At 36.2% G+C, this 14,585-nt stretch overlaps 1 protein-coding gene across 1 annotated transcript in view; it reads right to left on the bottom strand.

Moving 5' to 3' along the window:
• hcn4l (hyperpolarization activated cyclic nucleotide-gated potassium channel 4l) overlaps nucleotides 1-14,585 on the bottom strand; it is a 37,453-nt gene that overhangs the window by 6,933 nt on the left and 15,935 nt on the right. The window contains exons 3-6 of the mRNA XM_067436712.1: nucleotides 13,597-13,758; nucleotides 11,225-11,443; nucleotides 6,917-7,063; nucleotides 6,563-6,803 (exon numbers count right to left, since the gene is read on the bottom strand). Coding sequence (XP_067292813.1) covers nucleotides 6,563-6,803; nucleotides 6,917-7,063; nucleotides 11,225-11,443; nucleotides 13,597-13,758 — 769 coding nt within the window. The remainder of the gene's footprint in view (nucleotides 1-6,562; nucleotides 6,804-6,916; nucleotides 7,064-11,224; nucleotides 11,444-13,596; nucleotides 13,759-14,585) is intronic.

The following is a 14,585-nucleotide window of genomic DNA, read 5'->3' on the forward strand; positions in this document are numbered from 1 at the left end:
GAATGACTGAAATGTGCTCAGGTTAGCATTAGCATGTGCTCAGGTTCATTTTGGCTGTTGGTCTGTCACAGAAACACAGTTTTATTGCTCAAGACACCTATTTAATTGATCATATATATATATATATATATATATATATATGGGTGTTTCTGCAACTACGGGCACTTTTGACTATCCCAATTTTTAAAAAATCAACCTTTTTGAATTTACATTTTAACCATCATGGTCTGTAATACATATAACAATGTACACAAAATGTAATGTAGTCGTTAAGATTTTAATCTGGAACATGTTTATTTTTTATGTTTTTTGGGTCATCTTCTTAAAAAGTGTCCTTACCGCAACGTTACAATAACGTTCATTTCATACATTTTCCTTTATTTGTTTCAAAAAAAAAATATCATATTTAAATAGCTTTTTCAAATTTTACGCAGTTTTGTAAATACTGATATAAAATAATAATATACAAAATAGGGAATTTCATGTTTTTTTCTATGCCATGTAAAAAAATTACAGAAACCTTAGATGTCAATTGTCTCCATACGCACAAAATTTAACATTTTTTTTTTTTTTTGTAACAGATTTTGCAATTTCAATGTGTAAATCATGTCAGCTTAAGTGTTAAAATATTTTTTTTGCAAATTAAAATGTGAAAAAAATAGAAATAGAGCAGTGCTGCGGTAATGACATCTTGTGTCGGTAAGGACACAATGTTAAAGTGCCACGAAATCAAAAACAGGCTAAAGAACAACAGTAAAAGAAACAGGTATTGCATGCAAGATACTGCAAAACTGCTACTAAATAACTCTTTTAATTAACTCTTTTAACTGCTTTAAAAACATTTACATTTACATTTAATCATTTAGCAGACGCTTTTATCCAAAGCGACTTACAAAAAAGGGGAGAGCAATAGAAGCAACGAAACAAACAAGGGCAACAGCTTGTAAGAGCTGTAAGAAGTCTCAGTTAATAAGTACAGTACACAATTTTTTTTTTTTTTTTTTTTTTTTTGGGACAAACAAACAAAAATTAATGGAAAGTTAAGTGCTAAAAACATTGTCTCCTAAAGTTGATGCTGCACAAACCTTAGTAATAAAATAACACAAACCCATAGCACTAACAACATCTCACCACAACATTTTTTCTCATTAATGTACACACAGCACCCCATAATGTCAGAAAAACACAGAATTGTTGAAATTTTTGCAGATTTATTAAAAAAGAAAAACTGAAATATCACATGGTCCTTAAGTATTCAGACCCTTTCCTCAGTATTTAGTAGAAGCACCCTTTTGATCTAATACAGCCATGAGTCTTTTTGGGAAAGTTGTTCACACCTGGATTTGGGGATCCTCTGCCATTCCTCCTGCAGATCCTCTCCAGTTCTGTCAGGTTGGATGGTAAATGTTGGTGGACAGCCATTTTCAGGTCTCTCCAGAGATGCTCAATTGGGTTTAAGTCAGGGCTCTGGCTGGGCCATTCAAGAACATTTTAAGGGTCATTGTCTTGTTGGAAGGTGAACCTTCAGCTCAGTCTGAGGTCTTGAGCACCCTGGAGAAGGTTTTCGTCCAGGATATCCCTGTACTTGGGCGCATTCATCTTTCCCTCGAATGCAACCAGTCGTCCTGTCCCTGCAGCTGAAAAACACCCCACAGCATGATGCTGCCACCACCATGCTGGTGATATTTTTCTCCACACATACCACTTAGAATTAAGGCCAAAAGTTCTATCTTGGTCTCATCAGACCAGAGAATCCTTATTTCTCACCATCTTGGAGTCCTTTAGGTGTTTTTTAAGCAAACTCCATGCAAACTGTCATGTGTCTTGCACTGAGGAGAGTCTTCCGTCGGGCCACTCTGCCATAAAGCCCCGACTGGTGGAGGGCTGCAGTGATGGTTGACTTTTACAACTTTCTCCCACCTCTGCATTTCTGGAGCTCAGCCACATTGATCTTTGGGTTCTTCTTTACCTCTCTCACCAAGGCTCTTCTCCCCGATAGCTCAGCTTGGCCAGACGGCCATCTCTAGGAAGGATTCTGGTCATCCCAAACGTCTTGCATTTAAGGATTCTGGAGGCCACAGTGCCAAGTGGAGCAGAAATGTTTTTGTACCCTTGGCCAGATCTGTGCTTTGCCACAATTCTGTCTCTGAGCTCTTCAGGCAGTTCCTTTGACCTCATGATTCTCCTTTGCTCTGACATGCACTGTGAGCTGTAAGGTCTTATATAGACAGGTGTGTGGCTTTCCTAATCAAGTCCAATCAGTATAATCAAACACAGCTGGACTCAAATGAAGGTGTAGAACCATCTCAAGGATGATCAGAAGAAATGGACAGCACCTGAGTTAAATATATGAGTGTCACAGCAAAGACTCTGAATACTTAGGACCATGTGATATTTCAGTTTTGATTTTTATAAAAATCTGCAAAAATGTCAACAATTCTGTGTTTTTCTGTCAATATGGGGTGCTGTGTGTACATTAATGAGAAAAAAATAACCTTAAATGATTTTAGCAAATGGCTGCAATATAACAAATACTTTCCGTACCTACTATAATATATATATATATATATATATATATATATATATATATATATATATATATATATATATATATATATATATATATATATATACTTCAGTACTAATACTGTCATTTAATTTAAAAAGAATGTAAAGTAAACCTTGAATTTGTCTCTACCGCGACACAAGGTCTTTACCGCAACACCTACATTTGCTGCGGTAAAGACATGTTGCGGAAATGACATTTTTGCTAATATTTTAGCTAATTGCAGCTAGTAAGGCCTACTACATTAGTTTTGACTCTTAGCATCTTAATATACAATAATTTAACAGTAATTTACATTTATTTTTTAAATGTAGTCCAAAATACACAGTTATTAAGCTGAATGGTAAGGACGCACAATAAATACTAGAGCAGAAAAGATCATGTTTACCTTATTTTTTTGGCATCTTCTGAGTGAGGTAGTGTGGTGGCCCAGTCTGTCAGCAATGTGCTCAAGTGATAATTTCTGTTTCCATAAAAACTAGACTTGTTTGTGTTTGATGACATTTCATAATAAACATTTTTTTTCATTGTTGCGGTAAGGACTCAAAAGTGTGGGACAGGCACATTTAGGTTAAAAAATCATAAAAATGATCAGTAAATAATACAAAGAATTTTAAGATGATTTAAATGAATCTGTATATTAAACAAGTCCATTTGAAATAATATCAAATTTTAATTAAATTAGCTTATGTTATGTATCTCAACATTGAGACCACAGGTGTGGGACACTAACAAAAATGGTGTTTTGAGCTATAAACGCTTCATAATATTATATTAAATCATATTACTCAGTAATTATATTTTTTGTCAAGGTGTGTAATGGCACTGTGAATATATTTATAAAGCATCATATGACAAATTTTAACATAAATCTAAAATTTCACTGCTGGGACTTAAAAGTGCCCGTAGTTGCAGAAACACCCATATATATGATTATTACACGGCTCTGTGAAATACTTGATTCTGATTGGTCAATCGCGCATTCCAGCGGTACGTTATTTCCAGATAACACCCGCTCATACGGGTACTACGAGTTACTTGACCGGTACTACTTCTATGCTTAACGCTGGCGCCATCTTGTGGCTTAAACAGCCGGTTACAATGGAAGACTTCAAGGCAGGTTTCCTTTATAATGTTTTTAATATAGATATTTTTCTTACACAAACGCATCGATTCGAATCAGAAGGCTCTATTAACCCATCGGAGCCGTGTGGAGCACGTTATTTGACGGACAGCTGCATTTTTTATGGACTTCAAACACAACTACAACTAGGCTACTGCTTGGATTAACGTTAGCCTGGACTTTTTAAATATAACTCCGATTGTATTTGTCTGAAAGAAGAATGTCATATACACCTATAATGACTTGAGGGTGAGTAAATCATAGACTTGGTTTCATTTTTGGGTGAACTATCCGTTTCAGGATTCATTTTCAACATTTAGCAGCAATAGAGGCTTAAAGCAGGTTGGAACTGTTTTTCTTCGCGGAAGCTTTGCGTAAGAACTAATAAAATATTTAATCTCAAGACAATATTTTGTGTCTAATAATTATTTATTTGAGAATAGTAGCCGTGTAATAAGCGGGATAATGTACACCCAGCCGGTTGTTATTGCAGAATAAACCCCTTCAGAGTGATGCAAGACCCCTCCGCTTCGCGTCGGGGTCCTGATCACTCTGTCGGGGTTTATTCTGCAATAACAACCGGCTGGGTGTACATTATCCCTTACATATGGAAGGTAGTGTAGAGGAAACTAGATATTTATTAATATAACTCCAAGTATGTTCATCAGAAAGAAGAAAGTCATATACCTAGGAAGGCTTGAGGGTCAGTAAATAATGGGATCATTTTCATTTTAAAGTGAACTAATCCTTTAAGAATAAGAATACTATGGGGATAAATGAGGTGCTGACATTCAAGAACATGAAAAATGAGGTGGTGTTGTTTGGATAAGACAGAGAGGTAGAACAGGCTGTAGAGATTAATTTCACTCTCTTTTTCACTCCTTTTCTCTATGTCTAGTCGTCATGGCCAGAGTCATAAAGAACATGCTGCCAAGAGCCATTCCATCAGAACACACACACACGCACGCACACACACACACACACACACACACACACACACACACACACACACACACACACACACACACACACACATTGCAACGCAACACAAAACAAAACACATCCTGAGAGGGGAAGGGCAGTAGAGCAGCATGTGGGTAAGGAAAGATGGAGAAACTGAAATAAAGAATGAATGGTGCATAAAAATACATAGACAGCGTGCCACCATGAATAGGGTTTCAACGTCTCCAGACACTTTCCAGGAATTTTAGAAGCTTTCCAGGATTTTTTGGGGGAAATTTTCATAATGTTTTGGAAGGTTTTTTTTTTCGTTTTAGAAGAGATTTTCAGCCCCTTTGTAACCCTAGCCATGACAATAACATGTTTTTTAAACTCTTATGAGGCATTGACATTGCTTTTATTTTAGTGTATATACTATGAAATTTGAATATGGGAATCATATAGTACCATGATATGTTTGCTGTATATATTTGATTCACCAATCGCAAATATTTTTTTTAAAATATATCTTCAAATGTAATTTATTCCTGTGATGCAAAGCTAAATTTTCAGCATCATTACTCCAGTCTTAAGTATCACAATCAATATAATATGCTGATCTGCTGCTCAAGAAACATTTCATATTTTAATTTCATGCTGTATAAAATATTCTGTAAACTGATACATATTTTCAGTAATCTGATGAATAGAATGTTCAAAAGAATTTGAAATTCTTTTGTAACATTATGTATTTACTGTAATTATGATCAATTGAATGCATCCTTGCTGAACTGAACATTAATTTCATAAACATTTAAATCAAACTGGCCTCAAACTTTTGAATGGTACTGTATATATTCATAGTTATGCATGCTATTTCACATTGTATTATTATTATTATTATTATTTGTATTGCATTCTAAACTAAACCAGATAGACAAGAGAAAGAACAGATGTCATATTGGACTGGGTGAGCTCGGTATACTAGGCCACAATCCAGACTCCTCTTCCTTTTTGCACTTTCACACAGGGTTTATGGGGAAAGAGATTATGAGCGGCTTGTTGAACATGTAATGACCTCAAACGAGCCCAGGCAGAAGGGAAGGGTTTTTTGGGAAAATATGATGACATTTTTTTTTCTTGACTAAATCTGCAGCTCACTGATAGCACAAACTACTTAGTTGTGATCCCAGAATCATACAGGAGACAGTAATAGAGTTTATAATGGCACTGAAGGCCAGGAAAGAGGCTAGCTTGCATTTGGAGAGCAGGTGGTGTATAATTTATTTTCAAAATATTTGCATCAACCTCATTTTCCTCAGAAAATAGAGAATGTTGATTTGTTTGTTAGACTCGCCATTTGCATACGAGGTAAACTTTAATGTGAATTAATAGTTTTTTGCCATTTTGAAAGGCATTTAATAACGGACACTGGACAACATAAAATGATACCTTCACAAATGCCAAGATTAAAAACATAAAATGTATAAGACAGGAAAACTCGAAAAGCTGCGTGGATTCATACACTGGTGCAAGTCTCTGTCTATGATGACAAAGCTCAACTCAAACTGTTATCTTCCCCTCCTTCCTCAATCTAGCGAGGGAAATTAATTTCATGAATGGTTAACTTATGCTGGGTGAGGAATTTCCCCAGGCTCCAAAAAGCGTGGCCGTTCACTGATTTGGTTCCCCTGGAGAACCAGACGATAACACGGAAGAACACAGTGGTACCAGCCTGAACATTAAGCACATAAAACCTCTCTAATAAAAACACAAACTTATTTGCTGTAACTTAAATGCATTCGTTTCTAAGAGAATCCACACCAAGCGTCATTACAAAACCATCATCATATAAATATTAAGAAATATGTAAAGTTTGCATCAAACCATCCAATCAGATCACAAACATCTCGCCGATATAAGTGTTCTCTTACCTCCAAAATAAGACCCGTCCGAGATCTTTGTCTCTTTGCTGCCCTTCGTCAGGACAGTTAGTACACCGTGTTGAATGAAATACATCTTCTTTCCGATGGTCCCCTCTCTGATAATGTAATCTCCTGGCTGGAACACCTCGAAACGTAACTTTGTTAGCATAGAGGTCACAAAGTTGGGATCTGCGTTGGCGAACAACGGCATGGTGGCCACAAGCTTTCGACAGTTAAAACTGATGATTTCCTGTAAACGAAAAAAATGTTGTTTAGCAAAATAAGTGGATAGTACCGTTCAATACTAGAAAACAAGTTATGGAATGAAAGTATCCGCTAAATGTCTTGTATTTTACTACTAACCTCCCTGAGCGGCTCGTTTAGTTCTCCCAGAATGCTCTCCTCATCAAACATCTTGCCCTGATAGCGATGCTCATAGTAATCGTGGATCCTCTGCCGCATGTCCGCAGGAAGTTTGTGGAAGGACATGTATTGCTCCACCTGTTTGTACTGCACAAATGACACATACATTATATTTATCAAACTGAACATCATTTATTTACATGTTTAGCAAGCAAAAGTCAAACATCTTACAGAAGTGTGAATTCTAATGAGATCATTTAAAACCATTCTTTAAGGACAAAAGTGGGATCAAATATAAAACCAAATAACATCAAAAAGACTAGACAAAAAATACACTTCTAAAGGATCTTATTTGAATCTTAAGATTGTTTCCAAATCAAATTCTATTAGCATTCCTTCACAATTTATTTTCTCGCAATTGATATGGTAACACTGTTTGGCATACAAAACAAAACATGAAACGAAACGAAACAAAATAAAACTAAACACACAGCAAAGCCATACAAAGCAAAATAGCAAAACAAAATAAACAAAGTAAAACAAAACTCAATTAAAAGAATAACAAAACACAGAGCAAAGCAAAAACACAAAGAAAACAATAAACACCAAGAAAAACAAAAAGCAACGCAAAATTAAACAAAACACACGGCAAAGTAAAAAGTCAAAAAAGTATTTTTTTTATGGCACCATTATAAAAACATAATCCTTTGCATATGCACTATAGTAGTATGCATTTTTAATATCAAGGTACTATTATATTACCATCTGATACCGTCACTTTACTTTGGTACTGTCATTTCTTTTCTTTTTTTTTATCAAATTCCAATATTTGGTACTTCTTTTGTAGCTCATATTAATGAAATGTTTTTTTATTTTTTAAGTTTTGTCATGTATTATTTTATGATTTGGTGTAAATAGACTTTAAACCCTCTTTAGACCCTGAGGTGTTGTCTCTAACTACACTGCTACTGATAAATAAATATTGACTAAATGTCTAGTGAAACAACAGCTTGGTCAGTGTAACTGTCCACCTCCATATTTACGGCAGTCGTCCCAGGGTTAATTTGCAAAGCTAGGCAGTATTTTCGCATCAGCGGCCATCTCCTCGTTTATCATTGTCTATCTGTTTGTCTCTCTCTCTCCATGCCTGTCTCTTTGACTTCAAGGAAAGGACGTACAGTATTGATAGGGTTTATTTTATCCACGATCCCCTCTCTTTGTTATTTCATTCGTGTCTCCGAAACCGACAGAGAGCGTCTGCAGCACTGCGGCTCGCCGGCGTTACGCCGCACGACTCTGCCTCTGCTGTCCTTTCTAATAAACTTTGTTCTGTCACTAGCCATTTTACTTTCTTTCTCCCGCTTACATGAACTCCTGTCTCGGCTGTCGACGGTAGCCGGTTCCAATGTGCCCTTCACCACATGCTAATGTTCCTGCCATGTCAGCTGTGAACATCTCACAGGCGCAGACACACTTGGTCTCTCCGAGTGGCTCTTCTATTATCATATTCAAGGGCAGGGGACAAAGCCAGCAGGATAAGTTCAAACAACAGGAAATCATTTCTCGAAATACAGTTAGGTTTCAACTGCGGAGACCGGCGAGGGTGTGAAGTCGCTCGCCGAAATGCCAGCATAAGGCAAGCATGACTCATGGTGTAGGGGGAAAAAAAGTGTGTCATTGGAATGTGTCCTTTTTCTGGAAATGGATGCTGGTAATCGCATTGACACTGAGGAGAGATATCCAGTCGGAGTGTGGAAGCCCAAATACAGCAGGTAATGAAATCGGCAGCTAAGTTAACAGGACAAATTGACAACTTCAGACATTTTTATCCCCGTTAAACTCTCCCTAACCTAATCTTCCTCTCTCTCTCCTGGTCTCTCACTTCTGGTTGTGTTTATGCAGAGCTTCAAAACCCTTTTAAACAGATGTGGAGAGGAACTCTAAATTATGTACTGTGAAACCATAATCAAAACCGTTGGCCTTCATATGCGTTGGGCTTTCGAGAAAACAAAACAAAAGAAAGAGCCGCATCCTTTCCAGAAGGAAGCCGCACATCAATACAGGCTCCTGTATCAACAATGCAAGTTGCCACGACAACTGCAGTCGGGCTGAATTGACTTGAATTTTTTAACACAGCAGAGGTCAAAGCACTTGGATTTTCTCCTCATAGAAAATTACAACTGTTCAATTACCACTCCAGCACTTACAGACACGATAAAACTGCGTATTGATCACCGCAGGGGTCAGAAGCTTCTACGACTCACGAACCCCATTTCTAGTGCCGCTCAAAACTCATGAACCCTCTTTGTTTTCCATTTTTCTCTCCACTCATTTTTAAGCCTGGTTTTTCTATTTTTAAACAGGACTTCAAAGGCATTCTCAGAGTGAGGAAATTTTGTCTGCTGGGAAAACTTTACAATCCTCAACAAAGTGGGAAATGGCAGCTGCCCACCCTCATTAAAATGATCTTTGCCTTAATTGCTGACTTTCCAATGAATATTGCATTTGTGGAGGCTTTTCAGTAGTATATGTTATCCACAATTATAAAACGAATACAAGAGACAGTTGTAACATGTTTCTTCATAACTCATGAACTCCTAATCCCCATAATTTGGCATAAGAAATAGTTATATATGCCAAAAATGAATGCACCATCCACAGTGTTAGTACAAGTAATGTGAGTTACAAATTTAGATTACTTTTTAAAAGTAACTAGTAAAGTGATGCATTACTTTTAAAATGACAACAAAGTAGAGTTACTTTTTTAAATAAGTAACAAAAATTATGTAATCTAATTACTTTTTAAAAGTAACTAGTAACGTAACACATTACTTTTAAAATGACAACAAAGTAGTTGAGTTACTTTTTCAAATAAGTTACAAAAATGATGTAATCTGATTACTTTTTTAAATTAACTAGTAAAGTAACACATTATTTTTTTAAATGACAACAAATCTGAGTTACCTTTTCAAATTAGTAACGCAAGCAATGTAATCTGATTACTTTTAAAGGTAACTAGTAACGTAACACATTACTTTTAAAATGACAACAAAGTTGCTGAGTTACTTTTTCAAATAAGTTACAAAAATAATGTAATCTGATTACTTTTTTAAAGTAACTAGTAAAGTAACACATTATTTTTTTAAATGACAACAACATATCTGAGTTACTTTTTCAAATATGTAACGCGAGCAATGTAATCTGATTACTTTTTTCAAGTAACTAGTAAAGTAACACATTATTTTTAAATGACAATATCTGAGTTAATTTTTTAAGTAAGCAATGTGAGTCATGTAATCTGATCACTTTTTTCAAGTAACTAGAAAAGTAACGTATAACTTATATCCGAGTATTGCCAGAAATATCTTTTTACCTTTATTGTGACAGGACAGTATAGAGTGGACAGAAAGCGGGGGGTCTATGAGTCCGGACCAACTCCGGTGGCCGAAGAGTACAGCACTATATGTTGGCATGCTGCCAAAACATTATCTTCACCAAAACATTTGATTATATTTTCAAGCAAATATTCAAGAAATATTCAAATATTAAATAGTTTTAATCCTGTGATACAATTTTTATTTCATAACTAAGAAACTAGTAATTTTAAATACTGTTACAATGGTCCCCAACTTGATAAAATGCTAATGTCAGCAATAGTGTTAGCGTTAGAAACTTTTAACCAAAAATAAATAAAATCGATATGAACTGGGTTCCAAGGGCATTATAATTTCAGACATCCAAACTAGACACCCAAAACATTTTTACAAAGTGAAATCTTTCCTGAGAATATGAAGTGTGTCATTGTTAGCATAATTATTCTGTAATAAATAAATGAAAATTTAACATCACAATTCCTCAGAATATTCACACTTTAGCATCTTTGTCACATGCCTGTCCTGTCTTGTGTGCACATGTGGGTTTTGTCAGTATGGCCATTTGTGCTTCTGTCATTGTCTGATCCCTCCCCTCATGTTATCTAATTAGTGTTTGATTTCTCCCACCTGTGTTCCCTCGTTCCCTGCCTCATTTGTTCCCTTTTATAAGCTCCTGGTCTTTGTCGGATCGTTGTTATGTCTACGTCTCCCGTTTCCCTGTGATTCTTAGTTGGTATGTTTTGAGTTTATTTTTGATTATGTATTTTGCCCCCTCATGGGTTTTTGTTTTCTCGTTATGTTTTGTTTTGTATTTGTTTCCTTTTGTTAATAAATCACTTCTTTTGCACTTGAATCCTCGCACCAGTTTTTCCTTTGTGTTTACGTAACAGTCTTGGGGCAGCTGATTTCACCACCTCCTCTTTTTTTTACTAACCTTTTCTTGGTACTGCCTGCGTGAGGAGTCCAGTGATTGAATGAGGGCGGTGGCGTGGCCCACAAACATGGCATAGCAGGTTGCGCCCACGATCATGCTGAGGATGGTCAGCCACACATCCGTCATGCCCACAGGAGGGTACATGCCATACCCGATACACAGCATGTGGCTCATGGCCTTAAACAGGGCGTAAGAGTACTGCTGACCCCATGTGTCATTCTGTGAGGAAAGAGAGAAAGAGAGCGATGGACAGAGAGAGAGAGAGAAAGAGATAAAGAGAAAAAAGAACCCAAATTAAAGCATGAATATAATTATAAGCTTGAAAGACATCAATTGTAATAGAGAGCAAAAGAAAAAGGAGAGACGGTGAAAGAGGAAGAAAATGTGGCGTGAAGGGACAAAGGTACGAACCAATGAGAGGGAGAGGACAGAAAATAGCATTGAGACTGACAGAATGTGAGAGAAAAAGCATGAGAGAGTGTTAGACTGGAAAAAAAGTGACAGTGTTTCTATATATTTCTGACAGGACTCAGAAGAAGCTGGAGTAAAGGCCAGAGAGAGAGAGAGTGATTGAGAGAAATATCACATCCTTTAGCAGAAGGGTCATTGCAAACGCTTGACGTGCTTTCTTGATATCAGAAGATGGAGGAAATGTACTGTTTTACAAATGCAAATGAAGCATAGTCACAGACAGTATTCGTCTTTTCAGGTCTGGCACTTTTGGGCCAAATACTTATTATACAGGTCCAGTAAATGATGAAGATGGCCTTATTTCAGTCAAAAACATTACTTTTATTAATATTATTATTATTCAATATGCAAGCTAGTACCAGTCTGCCTTAGAGTAAAACATGAAAACTTGATACATTGTTTGTCATAATTCTGACTTTATTTCTTGTAATTTTGACCTGGTTTGGCACAATATTTATGTTATATCTTACAATGTCCAATATAAAAAGTTGTTTCAACTTAAAAAAGTGTTTGTGCTGCCTTAAAATTTTAAATTTAGTCAAATATATTGTAACCTGTTACAACTTCGCTTTTCAAGTTGACTAAACGTAATATTTTAAGGCAGCATAAACACTTACTTTAAATTGAAACAACAATTATTTATTTTACAGTCTTGCTTGCTTTATATCTTGCAATTTGACTTTTTTCTTTATTGCAATTTTTATTTCTCATACTTGTAAATATATCTCATAATTGCAACATAATTTCCCATAATCGTATAATTTAAATTGTGTGTTAAAATGTAAATTGTGACTATTGCTTTTGGCAATTTCACCTTCATATTTCACAATGTGGCTATATTAAAAATTGCTACAATTTATTTTAATTTGCTTCATTTAATTTGTTTCTTGTAATGGCGTCTTCATATTCCACGATGTGGCTTTATATTGCTAATTGAGATTTTTTTTCATCTAATAAAATCCACTTTATTTCACATAATCTTGCAAATTGACTTCATCTCCTAACACAATCCTTTCACAATCCTACTTTATATCTCAAAATATGACAATTTCTTTTAAATGTGACTTTATATGTAGCCATTTGTGACTCACAATCTTGCAACTGACTTTTTTCTCGTAATGGTTTCAAATGTTTCACATATAGTGGTTTTACATAGCAAACTCTGACCTTTCGTCTCATAATTGCCACTTAATATCTCATAATGTGGCTTTTTTATCTTACAAATGTATATCGTCCAATTGCAACATTGCATTTAGCAATTGCAAGTATAATTGTAACTATATATCTCACAATATTACTTTCTATATAGGAATTGCCACTATAACCAATTTTAAATTGTGACTTTATATCTCCCAATTGTGACTCTATTCACATTGTGACTTCTTATCCTGTAATTTTGACTTGTTTATCGTAATTGCAAATTTCACAATGTGGCTGTACACCACGAAATCTGATTTTTCGTCTCATAATTCCAGCTTTATTTCAATAGCATGCATGACTTAGTCGTAGCATGTATATATAGGTGGAGCTGGGGAAGTGAAGTCGTGTTTTTGAAAGCGCACTCCGAACTGCAAACTGCTACAGCAAACACTGACAAAGTATTTAAAAGCTGAGCACTTATATAGCAGGAATCAATCAGCTGTACCCTATAGAGATGATTTGATTGTAAGCAGGTTGATTTAAGGACCTATCAGCTTGCGCCATCTAGAGTTTCATAACATTGTGTTTCTCAGTGTAAACTTTATCTTGTATGGTCCATCCATTTCATTTGTTCTATTTCCCAGCAGTGTGCTATTCTGCTGCATTTATTTAGTCAGTTTTTTTTCTTCTTCAGAATGTGGATATTGAAATGAAAAAACTTCTGCCCATGGAGAAACAAACAATCAAACCTTCGCACTTACCACCATTTTGTTTTTGGCCACCCAACAGTCTGAAGGGAAATCCTGCAGCATGGGCACCAAGAACTGCAAGCATCCGTCCCAGTGGCACAGCAACAACATCATTCCAATGAGATTCACAATGCGAACCATGGCACTAGCCAGGTCATAGGTCATGTGAAAAATCTAAAGGAAAAAGAGGTCAGAGATGTGCGACCATGATGGCAGAACTAGAATATGATGCATTGGGTCACAATTAAGATTTAATCCTCACTCAGTTCTAGGCCACATTGTCCTTAAGCTGGTTTTTAGTAGCAAAACGCTTGGCTTGTGGAGTATTACATAAGGTACTGTATCTCTTCTGCTAATGTCACTAATAGTTCCTAGGAGATCAGTGGGAGGCCAAATGAGAGGCTGATGTTACCCACAATCCATAACGGCACAGATTCCCCCCCCCCCCCCAGTGTAAAAAAAGGCGGCGTTCCCAAATAGCAGTAATTAAAGTACAAAATCAAATAGATTTCCTTTAACTCGCAAGGTTGAGGGCCAATGGGGTTTAGCGATCGAAGCAATTAAAGGGTCATGGTGCACGCTTTTAACTTTGCCATGAACAAACAATGGAACAAACATTGCTGCCCGCAATTGTGGCTAATTGCAGCTTGATTTAGAAGCAGCTATTCTTTGGCAAAGCTAAAATTAAATCCATGTGATGGCAAAACAACCCCTGAGTTTCAGATACGAGAGTGAAGTTAATGTGACTTTCTGTCCATTACTAGTGTTCCTGGATCAACACTTGTTGGTCCTAGAACAGCATTTCCATTAGCCAATGTATTAGGTCACTACTGAGGCCAATTCACATGATACAAACCGACGGCAACCAACAGCAACAGATACTCCTGTAAGCGCCTACCAGCGATCGTTTTTCACCAATTGAACATTGTCGGGTCATGGAACGTCTGAGTAGTTACTTTAATCTGGTGATTATTCACTTTGAGGCTTTAGAGGATTGAACA

The sequence above is a fragment of the Pseudorasbora parva genome, chromosome 25 (assembly GCF_024679245.1).
Source record: "Pseudorasbora parva isolate DD20220531a chromosome 25, ASM2467924v1, whole genome shotgun sequence".
Lineage (NCBI taxonomy): Eukaryota > Metazoa > Chordata > Actinopteri > Cypriniformes > Gobionidae > Pseudorasbora > Pseudorasbora parva.